We start from the raw sequence: 26,072 nt of genomic DNA, 5'->3' as shown, positions 1-26,072 counted from the left end.
ACCGGGGGGCTTTGGGGAGAAAAAGGAAAAAAATAAAATCTTTAAAAAAAAAAAAAAGTGGATCTCAGGGTACTCATTTACCAAATTAGAAAGAGCAGGCTTAAGAAATAAAGGCAAAAAGGAAGTAGTGTCTAACTTTTAGAAGCCCTTAACTGTTGATGACGTGGAAGGGACTCTCAGTGAGTCAAACACTCTTCAGGAATTAGACATCCCCAAAAGAGATTGATTTCTAATTGATCTAATTGATTTCCTGAAAGAGTTCATTAATTCTCATAGAGGAGGAACTTACCTTCAGAATCATTTACTAACACATTGGTGAGTCCACCTGTAACTCCTAGAGTTAATAAATAGCATTATTAAGAACTGCTTACAATCAACACAATTATTTCCTCTCTTATTTTATCCAGGGTGAGGATCATTGCCTAAATTAGAGAGGAAACCAGAGTGTAGGGAATACAAATTTTAATATGTATTTAGTGAAAGAATAGCAGCCTTGATTTAATGATTTTATATCTTGGTTTAAGTCAGGCACTGAAGAAGTAAAATGATGGGCCCATAGCTGTCTTTTGCCTAAGACTGGCCAGGTTTGAAAAGGAAATTGTGAGCACTTTTTAAAGAGATTTCTACTCTTTCGTTCATTAAAATTTGAACGTGTTACAGAGAAAAGCGTGTAGAGTCTAGCACTGCTTTTGTGTAAAAGGAGTTCGAGGAGGATATCTATAGATCTACACATATTACAACAATATTTATCTGCTCGTCTCAGGAAGGACACGTGAGAAGCTCCTAGCTAGGGACTAGAGTTCTGGTGGGAGGAAAGCTAGGTTTTGCCTGTATACCCTTTGCATAGTTTTGTTTATTTATATCATATCTATTTTTAAAAGTAAGCTCATGTTTAAGGTATCTGCACGCACACACCTGAACCAGCTGCGGACATGCAGACTGCAGGCTCCTTCGAAGCTCGAAGAATCCTTTCCGCCCTCCTTTCCCTGCTGCCCCTGGGACTGCTCTGGGCATGGTGTGAAGCTTGGCTTCAGTTCTTGATGTCTGTTAGCTCCCCTTTGAACACCCATCTCCTTTCTGCTTGTCAGAGGCTAAGGCAAGCTTTCAGGGCTTGAAGAATTAAAATTTCAGGCCTTGGGAGAAGTGGGGTGACAAACATTTGGCTTGTTGCTTCCTCAGGCTTTAGAGACTGGCAATTCTTAGCCATCTATATACTGGTATGTGCCCTATCGCAGGAAAGTCCCTCATCCCAATCATAGAATCTTAGGTGTATGAGAGTCTTAAAATGTCAACCAAGTCAGCCACCCTGACCCAATATCACTTGAATCTCTTCTCCAGCATCCCCACGCCTAGGGCTGTCCTTCCTGTGCTCACCCACCAGCTGTGCTTGCCCTTCAGTCTAGCTCTTACTGGCAAAACACCTCCTCCTTATATGGTGCTGAACTTCAGCTCTATGTAACTTCCACCCATGATGCTGGCCCTACCGTTCTATGCCACTGGAATGAACTGAATTCCTGTTTCACAGGGAGGCCCCTTCAAGTGGGCTTGCCTGACTCTCCTCAGGCTCTTCTTCCAAGTAACTAACTCCAGAATCTTCAGCTCTGCCTCGGCTAACCTGGCCTTCAGATAACCTTGGTCTCCTGGCTGCCTTCTCCAGAATGAATGTGGCTATGCGAGATGGGGTTCCCAACAGTGAAGGCAAAATTTTGCCGGTGCTCTCAGCAGTTGCGAGTAGACATAGCCGTTGCCAACCTTACTCTATACATTGTAAATCTAAAATTTAAACCAAGATCAAAGCGTCACTTGCTTTGCTTTTCCTTGCAGAGGCAGGGAGTGGGGGTGGGCAGTTACATAATACCATTGCACCACACTGTTGACTCACTGCGAGCCACCTGTTGCATAAAATGCCTCAGTCGTTTCCACAATGTGGCTCTGGATCCCATGCTTGCTCTTTGGGAACCACAGCAGAGCCTTGCATCTTTCCCCATATCATTTCATCTTGTCAGCCCATGCTTAGAACTCACAGAAGCATTTTAGACCCAGATCCTATGTTCTCATGTATTCCTTCGTGGCTTAACAAATCTGCTTCTGGGTCTCTGTCCAATCAGTGATGAAAGATGTTCTTTTCAAGGCCAGAACGTGAATCAGATTCCATTCCACTTTGAAAGTGAAAGAGTAGCTGGTAGAGGAAGGTGGGTCCCAAAGAAGACTCGAGTGCTTGGAAAGTTTCCCCACCTAAAGCTTTTGTTTATTTCATTCAGAATGAGCACTGGAATTTGTAAAGTTTGAAGATAACTCTGTATTTCTGCTCATGACAAAAAGCTTTGTTTCTTAGAAGGATTTTAGCACCAGGGATGGAGAATGAGTAGGGAGATGAGAAAAGCCTGCATATGCTTGCTCATCGTTTCTCTCAGGGGTCTAAAGGCGTGGAGCAGGTGCCTGGGGCTCACTGGCCAGGAGGCTTGCCTTATGCTTTCAGCACTCAGAATTTTAGAGTTTTTCATTTAGGCTGGCTCCAACATTCCAGAAAGAACTTTAAGAAAGCATTTTGGATTTTAAAATCCATTGTCTATTTTCCTTCTTCTTTTTGAGAACTAGTATTTTTTCCCAGGGAGAATTTACGAATCACAGATTATAAGAGTTGAAAGAATATTGGATAGTAGCCTCCTCATTTGTAAAACGGGCAGTAAAAGTACCTGTTGTGTGAAAGTTGGAAAGATTACACGAGAAAATGCGTGGACAGTACTCTGGGTGAACCCTGGCTCATTTGAAAGGCTCAATGAACATGAACGATTATTATCATGATGATTGCAGAAAAAGCAACCCTTGCTCCCTTCTCCCCTTTCCACTGATAGACTTTGGCTCAAAAATAATAAAGAATGTTTTTATTAACTAGAGTTAATCAACAAGGTAATTAGAAGGTGGTGACCTTCCCATTCTTTGGTGGTATTAGAGCAGAAACTTGTCATACTGGGAATGTTGTTAGTGGAAATGTCTCTGTGAGACAGATGCTGGGCTACATGTCCTCTTCCAAATCAGAATGTCTGGCTACCTACTAGCTTTGTCTTAGACTGCAGCATGTTAGGAGGCCCTGACCTCAGTGCAGCTGAGATCCCCTCATTTCTCTCATTAGTCTTCCCAGGGCTAGTGCTAGCCATGGTGAGGAGGACAGTCCACCCCATTACCCACTACTACTACTTACAGCATCTCTGCCATGCTTTAAGAAAATATAGCCATAAGGAGACATAGTGTTTGTAGGATCCTAGTCTTCTGTCCTTTTTCCTTTTTCTGGTCTTAAAAGCTAAAAGATTCAAGAGTTGGTCTTGCCTTAGGACAGATGATCTAAAGTCTTTATTGAGATTAGCAAAAAGTGACTATATATAAAATCCTAAAACTACTAGCATCAATATTAACCAAATAAATAAAATCAACAAAAGAGAACAAAGAAAGGAAGATGGAAGAAAGAAAATCTAGAAATCCAGTTAGAAAACTTCAAGGACCTGAGAAATGATGTATAAGTGCTTTTTTTATTTTATCCTAAGTGAGAAAAATTTAAAAATAGAATGTAGGAAAACAAAAAAGAGCATATATTTATGCTCAAAATTATGCATCACTCACGTGTAGTTATTACTGTCTAGGTAAGACTCGTGTTAGATTAATTTAACAGAGGTTTTGTTCTCATAGACCCAATATTGAAGTTTAGAAAAATACTCTGTTAGGAGGATGGATCTCATGTTAAGTGTTCTTACCACATTAAAAACAAATAAAAAAAATCATCAATGAGATATGGTTGGGGTTAGGTGAAATTATTCATGTAACGTACAGTCAAATGCATTAAGAACCTGACATGTGCTAAGTGTTAAATAACCATTTCTATTGTTCTTCTTCTTGTACCAGTGGGAAGCCAGTTCCTGGGACCACCTGATCCATAACCCAGGCACCACCATTCATTGGGTGGCATCATACTCGAGCTCCAGTTGCCATATCTAGTGGGGAAAAACAGATCTAGTGGGCTGAGAGTAAATCTGCTCCCTGGGCATGGGACTGGATGGGTTTTGCTCAGAGCTTATGCTGTGTATCCATAGCAGAATCCTTTCCTTTTCCAATTTCTCAAAGGCCACTGACATGGAACTGTTCCTGGCAGTTACTGGTTGTAGAATGCGACAGACCGCTATTGCCCTTGCCTGACTTATTTCAGGCTGGAGTCCTATTTATTTTCAAAGATGAATCAGGCAGGAGCTGTGGTCTGGTTCTTTTGCAGGTGCCGTGTGCAAAAAGAGCTTAGAAACTCTGCGAAACCAGAATCCACATTAAAGCCTTGGCTATTTTAATGCCTCATACTAGGGTGGAAATGACTCATATTTTCTTTTTAAAAATGAAGCGCCGAGTTGAGGAAGTATGTCAGTATTATGGCTATCAACAGAATTGTCTTATTTTTCAACATGCAAAAATTCATGAAACCGTAGGCCAGCATTGTCTTCATAAACTGTGACTTAGAGTGAGTTGTCACAAGTCATTTCTAAATATTAAAAAGCTTTCATTCTGAGAAAATTTAGCTGTCTCCTCCACACTGCTGGGACTGATCTCTCATATTCTTGAGAATTATTGGGATTAATGGTGTGGAAAACAGCCAAAATGGATCATTTTTCTTAGAAGCTCCTAAAAGTTTCCCTCATTAAATATTGGCTGAGTTGCCCACTCAGAAGTTATGGAGTTTCTAGAGAGATTTTAAACTGAAGAGATTCTCTTCAGCCTGGAGGGCTTGGACATGTCCTGCCTACAGGGAGAGAAATGGGCTATATGATTTCTGATGCTCTCTTCGTTCCATGACGACCGAGCCCTGGATGACTCCACGTGGAGGGAGTCTCCTTCACAGTGTCTCTGAACCAACAGGTCAGGGGAATCACTATGGTAACACTAACTAGTCTCTGAGGGGAGGCTGAGAGCAGAACCAGAGGTAGGGAGCCCCTGTGGAAGTACTCAAAGGCTTAAGGGAGTTACAAGATTTTAATTGACTCACACATTGATAGCACAGCTAATGGGATTGGCAAATTTAATCTTAAGTGATAGCTTACCTTTAGTCAGAAAGGCTAATGTAGGCTGATTTGTGAATTCACTCAACAAATATTTATTGAACACTGGTCTATGTGCTAGACAAGGGAATACAAAGATAAGAAAGCATCATGGTTCCTGATGTCACGGAACTTAAAATCTGATAGGGAGGCCAATATTAATTAACTAACCTTACAAATATAGAATTATAGACTGTAATAAGTGCTCTGAAGTAAATTACAGGGTGTGGTGAGAATGTAGAAGATGCGAACCTAGTTGGGATGAAAAGGTGGTGGTCAGAATGTGGGATTGTATGGGCTTCCCTGAGGAAGGGGTTGAGATCTGTAGGACAAGGAAATTAGACAAGCAAGTAAAATGGGAACTTTCTAGGGAGGAGCATTTGCAAAGGCCCTTTCTAGGGAGGAGCATGTGCAAAGGCCCTGAAGTGGCAAATTGAGGAAGATAGTAGCCTAAAATGAGGCTAACGAGGAGTGCCAGAGCAATGTAGTTTATGTTATGCATTTTAGTCCTTAACCATGGTGCAATGGGAACGTGTTGAAGAGTTTAAGAAAGTGGTGGAGGGAAGAAGAATGGAATGATCAGATTTTAATTTTGAACAATTCTGACTGCAGTGAGGAGAAATCATTGAAGGTATGCAAGGATAAATATGCTTTAAACAGATGACTGCACTGGAGATGAAGAGAAGTAGATGGATTTGAGATCTCTTTAGGAGATAAAATTGACATAGTTGGTGCTGGACTGGAAAGGGTAGGTGGCACAAGGGAGACAGAAACTCAAGATCTGAATATATTGTGGATGTCCAGATAGGGCTATAGAGGACACAGGTGGATTTTCAGATAGATCAGAGGGAAAGTCTGGGAAATTCTCCTGGTCCATCCAAAGTAAATGAGGAAGGATTCCCCAAACTAGATGTGGTAGAAGACAACGTCTCAGTTCATCTTGACCACGGATTCCTGGAGAAGCTCCTCTAAGGCATCCTGAGTAGTGGCCTCAGCCTTTGGATTATATTAAGATCTGTGAAGGGAGGGACCATATCCATTTGTTCCTTACTGTAGACCAGTACTTAGCAGAATGCCCAGCACATATATCCTCCAAAATATTATAGATAAAAATATGATACTTTCCCAATATATAAGCACAGAGCACAGAGACTATAACAAGTGATGGTGAGATGAAGTCTAGAAACCCATACCTCAGACTCCTGGTGCAGTGACCTCTGATATCCCTCCCACCCTGGTCTTGTGCTTTCACTGAGATTATGCCTTTATACTCCAAATAACCCCACCTTCTCATTTCCTTTAAAAATTGCTTGGGTGAATATATTTGGTTTTACTTTGAGGTGATACCATATTTGGGAGCATTTATTTAAGTAGAGCATTTTTTGGTTGGATGAAACAGGGAACTAACAATTGTAGTTACTTGGAGAAATGAGCAAAGAATTCCAGTCTAGGCAAAACAAAGGAAATACTATTAGTTATGACTGGAATTGGTTGGAAGTTCAGCAAAGGTGGTTCCTGCAGATTCTAAAAGTCTAGGCAGCCCTGGAGGTCTGGAAGGTCAGAGAGCAGCAGGCCAGGCTTTTTCTTTTTTTTTCTTTGCTGAGGAAGATTAGCCATGAGCCAACATCTGTTGCTGATCTTCCTCTTCTCTTGCTTGAGGAAGATTAGCCCTGAGCTAATATCTGTACCAATCTTCCTCCACTTTATATGTGGGTGGCCACCACAGCATGGCTGATGAGTGATGTAGGTCCACCCAGGTTCTGAACCTGTGAACCTGGGCTGCTGAAGCAGAGTGTGCTGAACTTAACCACTACACCATGGGGCCGGCCCCTGGCCAGGCATTTTTAAAGCAGTGAAATGAAGACAAGATCTGAGAATTCAAAATGAGAAGGAGGAGCCCCTGCAAACAATGTTGGTGATCTTCAGCTCCAAGGGCCAGCTGAGCAAGAGTCACATAACCCATAGGGGGTTAACGCAACCAGAAGAAATCAGAGATCTACAGGTAGACTGTCTCTGGGGCTGGGGCCAAGACGGAGAGGACTTCACAGGAAGGTAGTGACAATAGTTGAGATAACTTTGCCTGAGCCTTCTTCTATCTGATTCTTGCTGTGATTTTCTTCATTTTTATGCAAAAAGGGTGAGTGTATCTTCCCTCAAAATAATGAAATAAATGTCCAGGTGGACTGACACCATTGGAAATTTGAGTTTTCAAAGTCATCAATATGTTGTAAATGTGAAAGGAGAAAGTTACCTCATAAGCAGATGTTACTCATAACCAGATGTTACTCATAAGCAGATGTTTCCAGAAAAGTGAATGAAAATGAATAGAATTACTGGTATCTTCAAGTGAACATGGTTTCAAGCAGCAGATATTAAATATTTTCTTCACAGTAAGTTGTGTGTGTGTGTGTGCATGCCCACTGAATAATTTCTCTGGCTCTTTCAGCCTACATTATTCTACAACAAATGTTGAATTTTGACACTTCAGGCTTTTTCAAGTAAGTATTCAACCGACCTCTGTGAGTGATGCTGGGTGCTGGAATCTTGGGAAACATCCACTTAGGGATCTGTTTCTTTGGGATGAGGTGTGGGCCCAGGGTCAACTCAATTTAGAACCATGAATGCGAGCAAGGAACAGGCCCACTCTCACTGTAACTGAGGCTAAAGAGAGTCTTCTAATTTAGCTCTGTATCTTCACGGGTCTTCAGAGACACCTCAAATACAGGATTTCCAACCATCTCAGGTGTAAGTTGTATCAGCTGTTCTGGATCTTATTATATTTACAATCACCAGAATAAACGTAAATAGCCCCCATTTTTCTTCTTTCGGAATGAGTGGTTTCTCTGTTGTTGCCATCTTTCCACAGACAGCTGTGTGTGCGTCAGAGTTCACAGTGGCATTGAACAGGCTGTTCATTCTCCATAGCTCCCTCTAGAATAGATGGGCTGGCTTGTCTTGGGATCTCCCTACCTCCACTTTTTACCGATTTCCTTTTTTCAGTCCTCTTATTCCTTTTCCTCCTTTCCTTCCCTCCTACTAGTCCTACCTAGTGTTTTTCTGCTGCCCCTTCGCTTATACCAGTCACATATGTAAGGCTTCATTACCCTTCTTTCTCCTGCCCCATCAAAGCCTTCTGAACTGAGCTCCAGTTCGTCAGTCTTATTCTTAGCAAGATAAGAGAGCACATCTAATCCACTTATGAAAGTATTCTACTTATCTCTGAACATTTTGATAAGGGATAAATATTTAACATTCAGGGGTTACTCGAAGTGGTGGGGACTAGAAGCATGGGGCAGGCAGCAATGGAGATCATTTTGGATGGGAAAGCTTTCAATTTCCCTTTCATCATACCAAGCAGGTAAAACCCAAATATTGGGCAGGTGCCATCCCTGCCCTTCTTTTCGAAGGCTTGAGAAGGGCCCCTGGGACATCACCAGTGATGGTGGGACCCCTTCGTTTATCAAAAGAAGCATGATCTAAATGAGTCCATGTTGGATTAGGTAACGGATGACATTGAAAAGGAGACGTGTCCTTGAAATCAGCCAATCTCATAGCTGTGGGCAGGCATTTTTGGTCAGCTGAGTCACACTGCCTTGGGATTAGCCAGTTCTACTTTCTGTTTCAACAATAAAAAGTCTTGCAAAACTGCCGGCATGTGAGACAGAGGTATCCAGAAAGTCTTGGCATCTTTTCCAGCAGCGTAATGGGTCTTAGGGAAGAGACTTGTGAGAGCGTGGTCCATGCACTCCACCACCAAGGAGAGGTCCACGTTCACAAAGGAGGACGTGCCTTTCAGTTTGTTTAGACCTGTAAAAAGAGGCAAAAGCGCATTGACTCTTTGGATAACGGGGAAAAGGAGGAGTGTGTGAGGCTAGGGTGTGAAGGGGAGGATGCATGTGCAGGAATTTAGTTTGAATTTACCGTTATAATTGAGGCCCCTTGTGACATAGTTTCTATTCCTCAGAAAAGGATGCAGCAGTGCTTTCTTTAGACCACTGGCTCTCAAACTTGAGTAGGCAGCAGAGTCTCTTAGAGTGCTTGTAAAACCCAGATCGCTGAGTCCCACTCCCAGCGTCTGACTCAGTAGGTGTGAAGTGAGGCCCAAGAATTGGCATTTCGTTTACTTTTTTCTTTCTTTCTTTCTTTTGTGAGGAAGATTGGCTCTGAGCTAACAACTGTTGCCAGTCTTCCTCCTTTTTTGCTTGAGGAAGACTGTTGCTGAGCTAACATCTATGCCAGTCTTCCTCTATTTTGTATGTGGGATGGCACCACAGAATGGCTCTCTGAGCAGTGTGTAGGTCCATGCCCAGGATTTGAACCTACAAACCTTGGGCTGCCGAAGTGGAGTGGGCGAACTTAACCACTACACCACTGGGCTTGCCCCAAGAATTTGCATTTCTAATCAAGTTTCCAGGTGATGCTGATGGCCCTGGTCCAGGGTCCAAACTTTGAGAAGCGATGCTTTAAAGCAATGAGGGAAAGATACTTCGTAAAGTCTATTAGGCCCCTGAACCTAGCAAGTTATGGGTTTGATTCTGAATTTGTTTTAAGGGAGTACTATGTTTACAGCAAATGTGAGTGTGCACATGCGTGCATGCACTCATGTACCATATGCCTCTATAATTCGGTGAATAAAGAGAGAATCATCCCCCAAAAGCCCTGACTCAGGAAGCTAAATGAATCCTGGTTCTCAGGCAAATGAAGTGTTTGAGTAGTGAGCTAAGATAGCTTTAAAGAGCAGGTATTTTATCAAGAGGTTGGCAATGGTTTAGACCATTCCTCCTATGCTCTTAAAACATACCTGAGTTGTGTCTTCTCAAGGAAAAATCTATTATTTTAAATCTTCCTTTCAACTTTAGGCCCCAGTAGCCACAAGTTGTTCAAAGAGCCTAACTGAAGGTACCTAATAAGTCTTAGTGGAGTCTTAATGGGACTCCACTTAATGGGAGTCAAACTCCTATTACTCCAGCCTGGGAAGTGAAGAAATGTGAGCTTAAATTTGTGGTCTGCTTTAGAACCTTGAGTCTGGCTGATGCAAGTCCTGACTTGGAGAATTCCACTAAGATCAACCAATGCAAAATTGGGCTCAAAGCCTTTGGGTACTGAGACAGGACGACAGAACCAGGGGCCAAGTCAAAAATAATTTTGAGATGAAGTTTGATGATATACTCATAGGCATTTAGAAAGTGTCAATGTCAATATCAAACAGAGAAAGCTCTTCTAAATGAGGAATTTTGTTTCTGAACCTACTGAGAACCTTCAAAGTCAGTAAGTGAGTGAGAAACAGAGCATCTAATGTCAGTGGTTCTAAACCTATAGTGACATTTTAGCAAGTTTTGTCAAACCAGTCGTTCTAGTTGATATATACGTGTGTGTCTGTGCTTGTGTGTCTCCTCAGGAAGATCTGACTTGGCTCTTGACTCCACCTTGCAGACTCTTGGCCTTGAACCTTGCCACAGTTGGCTGTCTTACCAGGCGCCCTGATGAAGGGCAGGATCACAGCGTGGAGAGATAGAGTGACGCAAAGGGAGGTGGGGCCCTGTTCAGCTCAAAGCAGGAGCTTAGTAAGTGAGGAACATCAAGTCAACTTCAACAGGACCAGGAAGTTTGAGGTGGAGGTGGAGCCCTGACACAGGAGGTTCAACAAGCTCCTTAATGCCTTCTTCACATTATATGTGGCGCCCAAGAATAAATGGCAAAGTCAGGCTGCCTGGGTTCAAATCTGCCTCTTCCACTTTCTAGCTGTGCTACTTTGAGTGAGTTACTTCTCTCTGCCTGTTTCTATAAAATGAAGGTGGTACGTAATTCATAAGATTTATTTGGGCATTTTAAATGAAAGAGTCTATGTAAGGCTCTTAGAATGGTGACAAGGACATGGTAAATGTTCACTATGTGTTAGTCATCATAGTCTAATCTTTATTATCATTCCTCCACCTCTGACTCAATCTCTTGACTTTTGTTACTTCTCCTTCCATCTCTGTTCCCCATGCATTCCTGCTCCAGAAAGTTTCTACCCAAATAATCCTTTCTACCCACATAATTCCTGTCCTCTATGCTTTATTCAAACGTGACCTGTCTCATAAAGGCTTCTTAACCAACAATAGTTTTTTCCTGCTCTGAATTCCTTGGGCCATTAGAGACCACAACATCTAGCCCCCTTCTGGGCTGTTGGGGTATGTCTAATAAGTAAAGCATCAATTTTCTTGTATGCTGTACAATCTCTTTGTTTTATGGTCTCACTTGGTTACCTTTTGTTTTCAACTAGATTGTAAGCTAGTTACGGGTCAGAGTCTGAGTCTTTATATACATAACCTCCATAAATCCTGAAACAATGTTGAGTCAGAGGTTGGTGTTTACCAAAAACAGGAGTTTTACGTAGAAGTGAAGACTGTGGACTCCAGTCTGGGCATGACAGGTGGAGTTGTATAACACAGGGCAGGACATTTCACCTTCTCAAGCCTCTGCTCACTACTCCTGTAGTTATTTTTTAAAGATTTCATTTTTCCTTTTCCTCCCCAAAGCCCCCCGATACATAGTTGTGTATTTTTAGTTGTGAGTCCTTCTAGTTGTGGTATGTGGGATGCCGCCTCAGCACAGCTTGATGTGTGGTGCCGTGTCTATGCCCAGGATTCGAACTGGCGAAACCTGCGCCACCAAAACAGAGCGAGCGAACTTAACCACTCAGCCACGGGGCCGGCCCCCTCCTGTAGTTCTTTAGAGAAGTAAATGACATAATTCATATGGTGCTTAGTATAGAACTTGGCACTTAGTAAATGTTTATAAACATTAGGAGAAGCAAGAGATGGCACTGGAATCAATATGGGTCCCTGCTCCATATTTAAGATCCCTATTGGTGTATTACTGTGGGAACCTTATTTTTTCATTTATAGTTGAGTGTCCTCCATGCTGCCTAGGACAAGGAATCCCAGAGGATCTTAGGTCCACCCAGAAACTCACTTTTTTCAATGTAACCTTCTCCATATTGCTGTTTGATGTCTGGAGACAGATGCTTCCAAATGGCGAGTTTTTTTTCGGTGGTCTTTAGTGGATCTGCCAACCCTGTTTTGAACAATCCTGGTTCAATGCATGAGACGTGCACGCCGAAAGCTTTCATGTCCCGTCTATGAAAAGAACCCGTTGAAGATGGTTAATCCAGGTTTACTTGGAGAATGTTTGCTATTTGGGTGACTATTTTCTGGTGAATCCTTTCATGGGATCACAGAATTGGGTGCATTGGAAAGGAGCATGTTGTTGTACCCTGTCATTTTGCAGGAAACTGATGTTCAAAGGGGTGAAATGAAGGCTGGTTTAGTGGCAGAACAGGAAAGGGATCTGGATGGACCGACTCGCAGTCCAGTACTCCGCCTAAGCCATACTCTCTTCTTAGTTGACAAGCATTTGGACTAAGGACAGGCTTCTTCTCAGGACTCAGAGCACCTAATGGTGAAATCGACTAATGACTGGCCTGGATGGACAAGTTAACCTTCATTCTAGGAATGTGAGGAGATTGCATCACATATGAGGATATGCTGTGGGACACAATGTGACAATCTCTGACCTGACTAACCTGCTTCCTATGCTGCTCAGCAAGCTCTTTTATCATGTCGCCTCAGCAAACATGAAGTCTACTCATTTACTGGGCACCAAGGTTTTAGTGGAATCATGGTGTCCCTTTCTTTAAAGCAAATCAATGTATTACAAACCATTACATGAGTAATCATTTCTCACACTTAATTTATATTTCTACCAGGAGTTTATAAGAAAGTAATTATTCATCTTACAGAAGACTTCACCATAAAATTTTTTAAGAACTCTACCAGTGAGAAAATATGATTTAATTAATCTTAGGTTCTGATTTCTAGCAATATATCTATTGTTTAGTTTGAAGCATATTTTACTAAAATTGCAAATTTGCTTGACCTTGAAAGATTTTTAAAAGTATATTGCTTGCATTGAGGAAAAAAAGGTTATTTTCCAACTTAATTATATTTTACTCACCTATCATTTCATCTGCTTTGGACTTTAGACAGTAACAGGGCCAAGGGGGTATTTGGGAAGAATTGTCTGCCCAAAACTCATGAAAACAACGTACAATCTAGGGACAAATTGTTTAAAGCCACCCACCTAAGTTTACCAGGTAAGTAAAACCAGCGTGAAACCAGTATATAAAATAAAACTTGTACAGCAAACACAACTGTAAAGAGCCCTAACCCTGTCCCAACTGGATTGCTGCCCCTAAACCCTCATAGATGTAGAAATTCTGGAGCTGCCCCTGGACTGTGGCCTGCGTGCACAAAACCATTTCCAATACCATTTCCATGATTTTGAGAGAAATAAACATTCTTTATTCATTACTTTCAGGCATGGTATATCTGTACTGCAAATCCTACAAACCCTTTCGCGGAAATCTCTTTTTAAAAGTGAGTAAATCTCTAAAATACTAAAATTTTATTATGACATTGTTGCTGATAGAGTGGAACCAAAAGGCAGCCAAGGAAACTAATGGAGGTTCTTCAAGACCTAACTACCCAAAGTGTCAGCTCTGGCCCATGGGCAGCACTTGGGTGCTCATTAGAAATGCGGAAACTCAGGCCCCACCTTAGAGCCACTGAATCAGGATCTGCATTTTGACAAGATCAAGGTGATTCATATGCACATTTACATTTGCGAAGCATTGTTCTGACATTATTGTGTTTATTTCCCGGAAGAATCAAATCTGGCAACCTGATCAAATGGCAAAATGGAGTTGCTCTATCTTTATTAATCTCAGTGGGATAATCTAACCTTTTATTAGTAAGCTAAACCTAGATCCACAGTATAGATCATAAGCTCTGACATGTGCCTTCAACAAATACTAGATGAATAGATGGATGAATTGAAGAAAAGCCTGTATCTAATTTTGTATTCCTTCAGGCCTATTACAGCACCATTCAGCCTGATACCTTCCATCTGCTTCTCTAGTCTCCTTCACCCTTCTGCTTGAATTGTATCCTGGGAGACTGACCTCGATTAACTGTATTTTGGCTTCTGTTGGGTACAGTCAATTGGGAGTATCGGCAGGAGATCAGAGGGAGAGATGAGGAGAGATCGGGCAAGTTATTCCTCCTGTGGTGTTGGCACTGGTTAATTTCATCCCTCAACTGAAGGTGACAGCCTTTATGTACCCAGGTTCTGGAACCTCCTTGTCCCTTCAGTCTTATGGACAGAAATGCCCCTGCTGTCATTAGCCCCTCGATACTACACTATCCTTTGGGATTTCATTATACAACTCTCATGTTTGCAAATAATCCTGTGGATTAAACTCCGCAGGGTAAACTCAGCAGAGTAAACTCTGCTCCATTTACCCAATTTTAATTGCCTCCATTTCCTGCCAGAACCTTGACTGATACAACCACTTGCAATTTAGGGGCTTTGAACTGATACTGATAGGTTCTGGTTTCAGAGAAGATGGATTAAGCACACACACTCCTGTCTCTCCCACTGAATGCAGCTGCAATACCTGGACAGAAGGCATGCAATAGCTATGTAAGAACCCTGAGGAGCAAATGTTAGTACAGTAGACCCCCCCTTATCCATGAGGGATACATTCCAAGACCCCCAGTGGATGCCTGAAACTGTGGATAGTCACTGAACCCTATATACACTATGTTTTTTCCTATACGTCCACACCTATACTAAAGTTTAACTTATAGATTAGGACAGTACGAGATTAACAACTGATAATGAAGCCGGCTTTGGGGCCATTAGTAAGTAAAATAAGGGTTGTGGATGCACTGGACAAAGGGATGAGTCATGCTGGGCAGGATGGAGTCATTTTATCACACTGCTCAGAATGGCAAGCAATTTAAAAATCGTGACTTGTTTATTTCTGGAGTTTTCTATTTAATATTTTTGGATCGCAGTTGACCACAGGTAACTAAAACTGAGGAAGGTGAATCTTCTAATAAGCACGGACTGTAACCACAGGCCCTCCAGGACCAGATTAACTGACCCCATCTTATCAACAGAGTAATTAAGAGTGGTTTTTCAGGAACTGAGACCCGTTGTCCAGTTCAGGCTGGTTGAGACCACCAACCTATCAACTGGGTCTGTGAAAATGCTCTATAAGTGAACCTTTTGATGCCAAGGAGCTAAAAATTCCACCCTCAGATCATGGTAACGCCATCATTTTGTGAACATGCGTCCTATGAAGAGGCATGAAGTTTGATTACGCTTGTGCAGATCAATTACCTCATTTCTTACCTCCAATCATCTATCTCACATTTCAGATCACCCTGCCTTTCATCCCCTAAATTGTGCCCCAAGTCCTGGATAAGGGTGACAGATCTGAGGACACACACCCCCTGTCTCCTTGCAGATCAGTCTCCAAAATAAAGCTACATTTCTTTTCCCAAAATGTGATGCCGTAATAATTGGCTTTATATGCATTGGGCAAGAGAACCGCAATTTTGTCTGTTAACAGCATGATTGTAGGCAAATTGGGGAAGAAGAGCAGATTTTGAAGTGCCGCTGGACCCCCTGGTCTGAACTCAAATCAACCTGAAGCTCAGAAGCAGAAGGAAAGAGTTCCAGGAGAGACACTATTCACAAACAGAGAAAACTCCAGGAGAAGCCCATTGATCTGGCTTGAGGAGTTGGCAAGTGGAATCCTAACACTCAGAGAAAGGGAGAGGAATCCTTTCTTCCTTCCTTGCTTTCTTTTCTCTGTTCTCTCTTAACCCTGCTCCCAGGTAACTTTGTGGCAATGGCAGTGGCAGCCCCAATAGTGCAGTAGTGGGGGCCTGTAGTTACCTAAAACTCTGATGGAGGGGACTTTTCCTCTCCAATCAGAGTTACTGTAGTCCCAAGAGAGTGAGAAGAAACCCTGTTGCTTTTTGTCTCTCTCTTTCCTTCCATCACGTGGTCCTGTGCCTGTTACACACTTGGGAAGTAGATGACAGAATGGAGTAACTTCTGGCTGGAGGGTAGTCCCAGGAAACAAGAAACTGGAGAGGTCACAGAAAGTGAGGGGCCAAGGGAAGTGACCCCACAACGTTGTTCATGCACTGCACATGTGATGTGTGGATCTGACTCAGAGAACCAAACTACGGAACAGACCATCTTCTGCATATCAGACAGGCTACTGTGTAGTGCATACGTGGGACAGATCTGAAGGGCACAACAAAGGCTTTGAAAACTGAACAAATGTTGGAATCTCAAACCACAGAAGTTTGGTTGGAAGTTGTCACTTGAACACAACTTGGTCAATTGTCTGCTAAACAAAAATATCAACATTTTCTGTAGGACTTAAATAAGGCCCAAAGTCTCATATTACTCCAAGTGTTCAGCATACAATGCATAAAAAGAACTAGGCAAGTCTCAGCTCACACGAGGAAAGATAATGGACAGATGCCAATGCCGAGGTGACCCAGATGTTGGAATTATCAAAGTCTTTAAAGCAGCTATTATAAAGTGCTCCAAGACATAAGGGAAAACACTCTTGAAGTAATGGAAAGTTAGAAAGCTTCAGAAAAGAAAGGAAAGATATAAATAAGAATCAAATGAAAATTTTACACTTGAAAAATACAGTAACCAGAAGAAAATTTTTACTAGTTGGACTCAATAGCAAAATGAAGATGATGAGGAAAGTTGGTGAATTTGAAGATAGAGCATTAGAAATTATCCAATCTGAACAGCAGAGAGAAAAATGATTGAAAAGGTGAACAGAACTTTAGGGACCTGTGGGACAAAACCAAAAGGTCAAACATTTGTACTAGAGTCCCAGAAGGAGAACAGAAAGAGTAGATTGAAGAAAAGATGTTTGGAGAAATAATGACTGAAAACTCCCCAAATCTGTCAAAAGACGTCAACCTGCAGATTCAAGAAGCCCTGTGAACTTCAAACATAAACCCAAAGAAATCCATGCCTGGGGCATTGAGTTGGGCCTTTGCTAAATTGGTCCTCTGTTTTATGCTCTGGGGTTCCCTGGTAGGACAGAGCAAAAAGATGTGGTCAGGGCTTTCTTGTGGTAGTGAAATCTTCCCCTCTGATTAGCAAATTCCTGCTGTGAGTTTCATTTGGGAACGGAAGCATCAGGAGGAAAGCTATTTTCTTGTCCTTGGGGTGAAGTGGGGGAGGTTACCATCCATTTAACTCTAGCATCTGAGATGTATGAAGATTTACGACCAGAATTTGCACCAAGAGAAAAAAAAGCTGCACAGCTGAGTCATTGCTTTGTGATAATTACATTTACTTTACCAGATGCTTTTCTACCGAGGATTTACATAGGATAGTACTGTTGTGTCTGCAACTGACGTAAGATCAGTGGAGAGACCTACCCTGATTTAGCCTCTGTCTGTGATTCTCTATTTAACAAACTAGCCTGTTGAATATAAATTCGCCACTACTATCCGCATCATGGATTAATGCAAAAAGTAAAAAAGACTTCAATAGACTTAGGTTCAAATCTCAGCTCTACCACCTACCAGCTGGTCACCTTGGGCAAGTTACTTAATCGCTTAGTTTCAGTGATATCATCTGTAAATTGGGAATAATTTAAAGCACTAAACAGAGTGTCTGGTACATAATAATCATTCAATAAATGTTAGCAACTGTTATTTCCTAATAATGTATCACTGTTTGCTTTACCTTAAGCTGTCGTTGAAGCCTTCTACTGCGTATTTGGATAGAGTATAACCTCCTCCACAGAATGCAAGTCGACCCCCAATGCTGGAGACATTGATAACCCTCCCTCGAGCTTTTTTGACCAAGGGAAGCATATTTAATGTCACATTGATGAGTCCAAACAGGTTCACTTCAATAGGTTCTCTGTAGTCCTCCACCGTCAGCCAGTCGGTGGGAGCCAGCACACCGAGAACACCAGCGTTGTTGATCAGACCCCAGAGTCCTGGAACAGAACAGAGAGGAAAGAAAGGAGGTATGGTAGAAGGTGACACTTATATGGGCATCCTTGTTGGAAGTACGGCCCCTGCTTTGCACAATGGTGCCATTTCCTCCTAGTCATGCTCCTGCCCTGAAACACTGCAGTTTTAGGGAGTGGTAGCAGAGAGGGTAGGAGGCTAAGTTGAAATAGTTGAAGTTACGTTACTGGAATCCAATCTCACAGTTGTCCTATTTCTGGTTTTGAATGTCAAATACCTATACTGTCTCAGTGAGATGGTTTGCTTTTAAATCCCAGATGTAGAGTAAATGGGTTTATTTTTCCTACCTTGCTAGATGGCAAGGGCAGAGAATATTTATGAACTGTTCTATAAGGACAAAGAACAACATTCATCTGCTTCACATTTATTTTTGGTAAAAATTGTCGTCATCTGCTTAGATTATTTTATGAAGGGAAACATTTAGCGTTGGTGAAAGGGTTTGGAATTTAAGCTTTAAAAATGGTCTGGAGCCTTATCAAACCATTGCTTTTGAGCTTTGGAGTCTCAACTATGTGATAAAGATGTGATAGAGAAAAATCACATACTTTTTTTTTTCTTTTGTGGGCCCAAGTATCTTCATCTGTTAAAATATTTCAAACTTCACTCAAACCGATAAAAGCCCTTTAGTTCAGAATGCAGCCATCTTAGCAGAATCTAACGCAGAATGAGGTCCACTGGCTCACTGCTCTCTCATGACTATCTGATAGACCATGCTCAAATTCACAGACCTTCTTCTGCCTTTCCTACTGAAAATGTATGAGCTCTGGAAACATTTTGTAGTGAGAAGTGGGGCCCGGGTATCCACATGGCAATTTCGGGATTGCTCCCGTGTTCTCCTGTAGATGGTAGCCCTGTGTCCCTTTGCTGTGCATGAGGCTAGAGTAGCGCTTCATGGGAGAAGACAAAGAAAAGTCAATGCCTCCATCTCAGTTCTAAGTTTACCCACTGGGACTTAAGACTGAGGGTAACTTGAGCTGTGTCTCGCATGTACACAGAGAGCTTGCAACTTGAAACTATTCAGGGGCTACCCTATGATTCCTCCAATCTTCTCCAGTACACAGCTGATATTTTAGGAGATTTTTCTTGAAAGGCCATTTAAAATCCCAACACATTTTATTTAGCTTTAGTTACTTCGCGACTCCCATTCCCTTTCTTCCTACACCCATAGCACTCACCTTTTTCCCCGACTTGGTCTTTCACCCACTGGGTAGTCCTCTTGACATTCTCTGGGTCAGTTACATCCAGAAGCACAGTGTGAAGCCTCTCTGAGGTTTCTGCCTTTAAAGCTTTTGATCCTGATTCAGTCAGGCAGGCAGCAATTACACGAAATCCTTTTTTATCAAAAGTTCTGGCTGCCAAGTTTCCAAAGCCCGTGTCACACCCAGTGATGAAAATGTACTTATCAGTGATGTCTGCAATCTTTAGTTGTCTTTTATAATTCCACAGAAAATGACAGAGGATCAGGAGGGCTAACAACCAAAAGAACATTTTTCTCCTGTATGTGACAGGGGTAGTCCTTTCTCGAACAATAAAAGAAGATGATGTCCTAAGTGTTCAAAATTAGAAAGAAAATTCAAATTAGAACCATCAAGATATTATAATCCATGAAATATTTTAATGTATTTGATAGATAGTTAAAAAATAATAACTCTTATTCAGTTGGTAAGATGACCAGTTAAGTGTTCAACCATCCCTCTAAATTAATGCAAAACCTAACCAAGTAGTAGTCAGAGAAAGAAAATGGAAGAGAGAGAGAGAGAGGTGCTGTGGCAAAGCTGGCAAAGGTCATTGTGCTGGCATGGGTATTGGGTTGATGTGTCACTTATCTCATATGTGAATTTATCTATCTGAAAGATAGACTTTCACGTAAAATCTTACCTCTTGCTACTTCATGAAATCCAAGAGCGCAACAGACTCAAAATCTACTAGAAAGTGTCATTCAATTGTAATTGTTCTATCAGACTCTTAATTATTTTCAGATTATCAGGAAAAGGAGCGTGTTCTGGTGTTGCCACTATAAAAACATTTCCAAGTTGGTTTCCATTTGCCTATTTTAAATGGGTTAAAGTCATCCTTCAACCCAACTCTGAGGCCCTTACAACTCAATGTAGAGAATATTAAAGTTTTGAGGCCACCAGTGAGTTCAACAATAGAGAGTGAGATGAATAGGAAGAGATTGAGAGAGATGATGGCCAATGGCACAGCATCCCAAACCAAAGTCCTGAATCCTCAAATTCTGTCCTCTCTGGACACCAGCTTCTTGTGAGGAAAAAAATCACATGTACAGAGGACAAAGTACAGCAAATTCATACTTTAAAACTGTGAAGCTTTAACCATAGATGCAGCAGAACTACCTAAAAAACTAATTTTGTCAGAGCTAGAGGCAGCCTGGGGCCTAAAATCAAACAGGCAGAAGGCTTCCTTTCTTCTTTCCTCAGCAGCCTGCACCTGCATTTCCCCTCAGCGTATATCACTTAAAAATTTTTTTAAGGAAATTTCATTTCATGTACACTCACTACACCAATTTAGGAATATCATCACAATTACTTTTGAATTAAAAATAAACGTTGAAGAAAGAATACTGTATTTATTTTATACTTGTGACCATTTAAATGTATACTGCTATCTTGAAAGTTCCACTAAAGACTATAAGGGTTTGGCTGCAAAAGAATAGCTGTGGATGAATCAGACAACTGTATCATTGAAAACAAGTGTAATATCAATTTGAAAGTATAATATTAAAAACATCGGGAAAGATTTCCAACTATTTTGGGGTATAAAATTCCGCATATAATGCAATGTTTGTTATTTACAAAGAGAGCCAACACTATGACTTTTATGGCAGCCCGGGAAGAGTAAGCCACCTTGTAGGGGGAAGTGAACAGGAACCAGAGGGCCTTTGCCTGCTTGCCTCAGTTCTGAGCATCGTGGCGGCCCAGGCCTCCTAACTCAGAGCCATAGGGCAACCCAAGGGAAGATCATCAGGTCCCTTCCCACAGAGGCACAGGCTTGGGCCCGTATTGGCTCTCTCAGCCTGTGGAAGAGGGGCCCCAGAAAGCACCACAAGTGCGAAAAACTTTATTTCCTTCCCTCATGACTCGGAAAGTTTCCTTGCTTTGCCCGGTGTCCACACAATATCATTGCCCTTGATCCGGATCCACCCTTAAAATCAAGAGGGTCCTTGAGTGCCTCGTGGAGCACAATTGATAGGACCTGAATTGAAGTTTAGACCTCATGGATGCTTCTGGAATCATGACTGTTTATGGACACTGCTTAAAAAGTACTTGCAAGGCCAAGCAATTTTAAAAACTTTGTTTTGACTTTATTTTGTCACAATTATTTCTTGTTTTTTCCTTTGACCCATTTTTTAAAACCACTTTTTTTTTCTGCTTGTAAATGTAACATGTTCATGGTAAAAAAAAATTCAGTAAATACAGAAAAAATTAAACAAGGATGTGACCATTATCACATTTGACTCAATTTTGAAACATTTTCTTCCAGTTTTTTTGCCCGTATATGTATTTCTTTCCCTAATAAGGAATATAAACATACACACAGAACTATGCACACACATGTATGTGCACACATACACACAATTTTATTTCTACTGCTGTATGAGGAACAGATTATTTCAGATATAAAATAACTCAGTGTAATATAGCTTCTTTACTCCTTAAGGAAGTTTTGGGCTCTGCTTTCACCTTTTTTTCCCACCAAAAGATGTGTAACTAAAGAAAGAAAGGGTAAAATAATTGTCAATTGCTAAAAACAAATCAGAAGTAGATACTATTTTAGTAAGTTTAGTAAGTTTGGGAAAAGTAGTTGAGTCTTGTGGTATAACTGTGATTATTTCTAAAGCAGTCAAGTTTTTAGACTATCACAACTTAATAACTTGGTATAATTTCGCCAAATCTTTCTTGTGTAGGAGTTATTAACTTATTGCAAATCAATGTCCATGAGAGGATTTCCCCTTCTCAAATATGTACATTAAAAATGTATAATTTTGAGGCAGGGGTTTGGTGTAACTAACTCTTGCAGCACTACATATTTACACATTTTAAGGAAATTTTAAGGAATGTATTCCCCACATGGATTCTGTAGCTTTCATTGAAATCCGAACTCCCATGGGAGCTATTTGAAGAAGGCGGATATTCGTGGGCTTTAATGTTCCCTGGGGCAGAGAGTGGAACATTTCTGTGTTGCCGTCCTTTGCCGGGGCAAGCACTCCTCTCTGCAGGTTTACCTATAGGTCTCATCTGATCCTCTCTACAGCCTTTTGAGTTAGAGATGGTATATCAGTTGCCTCATTTTATAGAAGAATTAATATGCCAACTAATAAATGTAAAAGGAATGATGGAATTAGAAATGGAATGATGGAATTAGAAATGGAATGACGGAATTAGAAAATCACTGTTTGGCAACTGGCCTAGTAACAATTGTCTTAGGCAAGAATGATCCATGGATGCTAAAACTAGTGGGTGAAATTTTGATGAGAAACAGTATTTATATGTTCTCAAAGAATCTCCCCATAAGATACATGCTAATTAAAAAGAGAGCAATAGTAATTTCACAGTGGAGGAAACTGACACATACCACCACAACCGGGTGATAACAATTAACATCACTAGCTATGGGATAGACCAACATCCTGTGTCTCCTGGTACGGTGGAGTGGGAAGGACACAGCAGCACCTCTGTTCATAACCAGAAGCTAGTCATGCAGGAGGACACGTCCTGGAATTCTACACAATATATGGCCTGTACTCTTCAAAAATATCAGTCATGAAGGAAAAGAAAGACTGAGAACTGTTCCAGATTAAAGGAGACTAAAAGGATGTGACAACTCAATGTAGCGTGTGATCTTGGGCCAGAAAACCACTGTTTTTCTTTTGCCAGAAAGAACATTATTAGGTCAACTTGTGAAATTTGAGTGAGATCTGTAGATCTGATAAATAATATTGCATTAATATTAATTTCCCAATTTTGATAGTTATACCATGATTATGTAGAAAATTCCTACTTTTTAGGAAATACACATTGAAGGATTTAAAGATTACTAAGGAGTGCCGTGTCTTCAATTTATTCTCAAACAGTTCAGAAAATAATAATAACATATATGTAAATAAACATATTAAAAATACACATATATGTGTATAAAGAGAGAATGAGAATGAAAATATGGTAAAATGTTAACACTTGGGGAATCTGGATTATACTATTCTTTTAACTTTCTCATAACTTTGAAATTACTTCAAAATAAAAAGTTAAAAATTTGGCTAGAGAAAATAAAACATTTTTTTTCAGAGAAAAGACTTCATTGGACTGCTTTGGGTTCCCCGCACGTAATAGGTAAGAACCCCAGGACTTCAGAACCTAGTGAGCTTGGTCACCAAGTTTCCTGCCTTCTCCTCTTTTGGAAAGTTCACCTTCACAACCACTGGAGAAAAACAAAAACTCAAACCAAAGCAGTCAGACTCCCTCTTCCCTCCTTATCATCTCCATCTCCCCCTCAACCTCCTCCTTACCTCGCCAAACTCATTTTCCCTGGTGATGACAGATAAGAGCGTTTCAGTTGTTGAGAATGGGCTCACATTAAAATGCGTTGTCCTCATTAGGTACACCTCTGGACTGAGGGTCATTTCAGATGCTGGTGTCCCAGCCTGCAGCCTAAATCTAAGGGACTGTCAACTTTTTGACCTAGAGTTTTGCAAACCCTCACCCCAAATATTATTGTCCAAACATATTGGTTCATCTTCACTCCCTAAGGTTCACATTCCTCTAGGTCATTGGTCTAAGTCAGCCACAAACCAACACACACCTTTGGCCTCTAATAGTATTTTAGCCAAGAGGCCACCTCTGAACAGCAGCCCTTGGTCAGAGTCATGGGGAACATGACCTGTATACAGAAGCTGATTGATGGCTGATTGGTTCATTGATCATTGAGAAGTAAATGAGTAACAGCAGTAATAGGGCTGCTTCAACCATGCTCTGTTGGCTGTGGTCACTTCCACGTGGCTCCCAGACCCAACAATTCGGAGACTCGGCACCGACCTTAGTTGCTTGGGTTGTTTGCTTCTCTGCTATGTCTCCCAATTTATCTCACAACAAACTGCTTAAAAGGGATACAATCTCTTGGCTCAAGACAAGATGCACCTCTGACTGTACCAGTCCTCTTAGCACCCAGTGCCTAGGAGCCTCCGGGCTCATCCAGGCTCAGAACAGAGGAAGGGAAAGCAGATCTGCAGCCCCTACACTGCCGTGCAGGAGAACGGATGCAATTCTAAATATACATCCTCTGAACTGGTCAAGGAGATTTTTTCTTAATCCAAAAATAAACACTAGCCACTTTGCTAGTAAAAATATGGGAAGCAAGGACCGAGGCCAGACAAACACACACACACACGTGACAATAGGGCACGGGTTAGGAGCCCAGGCCTCAGAATCAGGCAGGTAGAGGGTCACTCTCAGTTCCTCTATCATCAGAAAGCCTTTGGACAAATTACTTATCTTGTCTTAGCCTCTATTTTCCTATCTGTAAAACAGAGATCATAGCATCTATGTTGGAGAGTATCTGATAAAATAAAGTGACTTAACGCCTGGTACACTGGAAGAGCCTTCTCATTATGGCAGGATCACTTTCACTTTGGGAGAGTCTGCTATATGCATTGCTCATATCTAGGCATGGGGTTCTCAACCTTGGTACTTTGGATATTTGGGCCCAGATAACTCGTTGTTGCGGGGTCCCTCCTGTGTATTGCAGGATGTTTAGCAGCACCCCTGGCCTCTACCCTAGATGCCCGTAACCCCCTTCCCCAGTTGTGACAACCAAAAATGTCTCCAGACATTGCCAAACGTCCCCGGGGGGACAAAATCACCTCCGGTTGAGAACCACTGCTGTAGAGCTTGCTCGTCTTGGGGGTCCAGAGCTTCACAGCCCCCAGAGCTACTTTCTCTGGGAACTCAGTCATTTGGTTCCTTGGTAGTGCCACATTGAAGAGAGTTTATTTTTTTATAGCCTTACCAGAAAAGTTTTGCTGTTTATAAATATTACTCATATCTTGCTGCTGTAAGCATTAATTTCTATGATTTAGGAAAAAAATGTCTTTTTGTCATAGGAGGATAGGAGGCACTGAATAAAGCCAAATTCATGTATGACACCACTTGTGAATTTAGAAATTACTAAATTAGCACTCACAGCATTTGCGAGGCCTAAATTCTGGCTGAGGATTTTGAGTTTGGTCCACTACAGACTCCTCTGGGGGGCCCCTTCAGGTGTGGCCAGTTGACTCAATAAAGTTCACAATATGCTCCTAGAAAACCCCTGGCCCTTGGGATTCCCAGTTGACCCAGTCAAGTAGGAAGGAGATTGCTCTGCTATGGTTTATTGAGTGCGCACCATATTCTAGGTCCTCCACTAGGATCCATGAATATTTACCTCATGTAAACCTTATAATGAAATTATCTCCATTTTATAGATGAGGAACCAAATTTGGAATTGCATGTTAATTGGCTCAAGGTACAATTGAGGTGCTGTTTCGAGGACTGTTTCCAGGCCCCTCTGATCCCACCATCCATGCTTTAATCCTCGGCTCCATGGCCACCCAGATTCCCACTCAGCTCTGGGGGGTCTGGGCTATGGGGCACTTCTCTACATCGTGGGTGCCTTGTGTGATACTTGGCAGTGAGTAAACAAATGTCGTGGAAGGAAAGAACAAAGAGACAGAGAGAAGAAGGAAGTCTCCACTCTAACCCAGGGTCCTGGTGATAATTGGCTTAGTCTCTGAGCCCTCTGAATCAGCAGGCCCAAAGGATAATAATAATAACAATACAATATTCACACTTCCTAACTTTAAAAAATTTTGAAAAGTGTTCAAGTAATATTTATGTCATTCACCTGTCAAGATATTTCTGTGAGCTAAGGAGGGTAGTTACCATACATAAGGTCATCTGCCAGAGGGTGAACAAAATAAAAATTTTGATCTTTGACCTCCTAAACTTGTTAAAAAGAACCAGTTCCTTTTTTAAAAAAGGAAGAACTGCAAAGAGATTAACACATTATCAGTCAATCAGAAAATAATTTT

General features: G+C 41.5%; 1 protein-coding gene across 3 annotated transcripts in view; it reads right to left on the bottom strand.

Annotated features, from left to right (window-relative positions):
- Positions 1–5,104: 5,104 nt before the first annotated feature.
- DHRS9 (dehydrogenase/reductase 9) overlaps positions 5,105–26,072 on the bottom strand; it is a 52,469-nt gene continuing 31,501 nt past the window's right edge. For 2 of the 3 annotated variants that reach the window (XM_070241175.1, XM_001497633.7), the window contains 4 exons: positions 19,168–19,538; positions 17,700–17,958; positions 12,030–12,193; positions 5,105–8,879 (listed from right to left, as the gene is read on the bottom strand). In XM_070241175.1, coding sequence (XP_070097276.1) covers positions 8,656–8,879; positions 12,030–12,193; positions 17,700–17,958; positions 19,168–19,480 — 960 coding nt within the window. In that variant the 5' untranslated portion in view covers positions 19,481–19,538 and the 3' untranslated portion in view covers positions 5,105–8,655. Of the gene's footprint in view, positions 8,880–12,029; positions 12,194–17,699; positions 17,959–19,167; positions 19,539–23,516; positions 23,719–26,072 lie in introns of those variants that run through there. The other variant, XM_070241174.1, reaches the window with a different exon arrangement.

The sequence above is a fragment of the Equus caballus genome, chromosome 18 (assembly GCF_041296265.1).
Source record: "Equus caballus isolate H_3958 breed thoroughbred chromosome 18, TB-T2T, whole genome shotgun sequence".
NCBI classification, from domain to species: Eukaryota; Metazoa; Chordata; class Mammalia; order Perissodactyla; family Equidae; genus Equus; species Equus caballus.
This window is presented reverse-complemented; position numbering and strand designations above follow the sequence as displayed.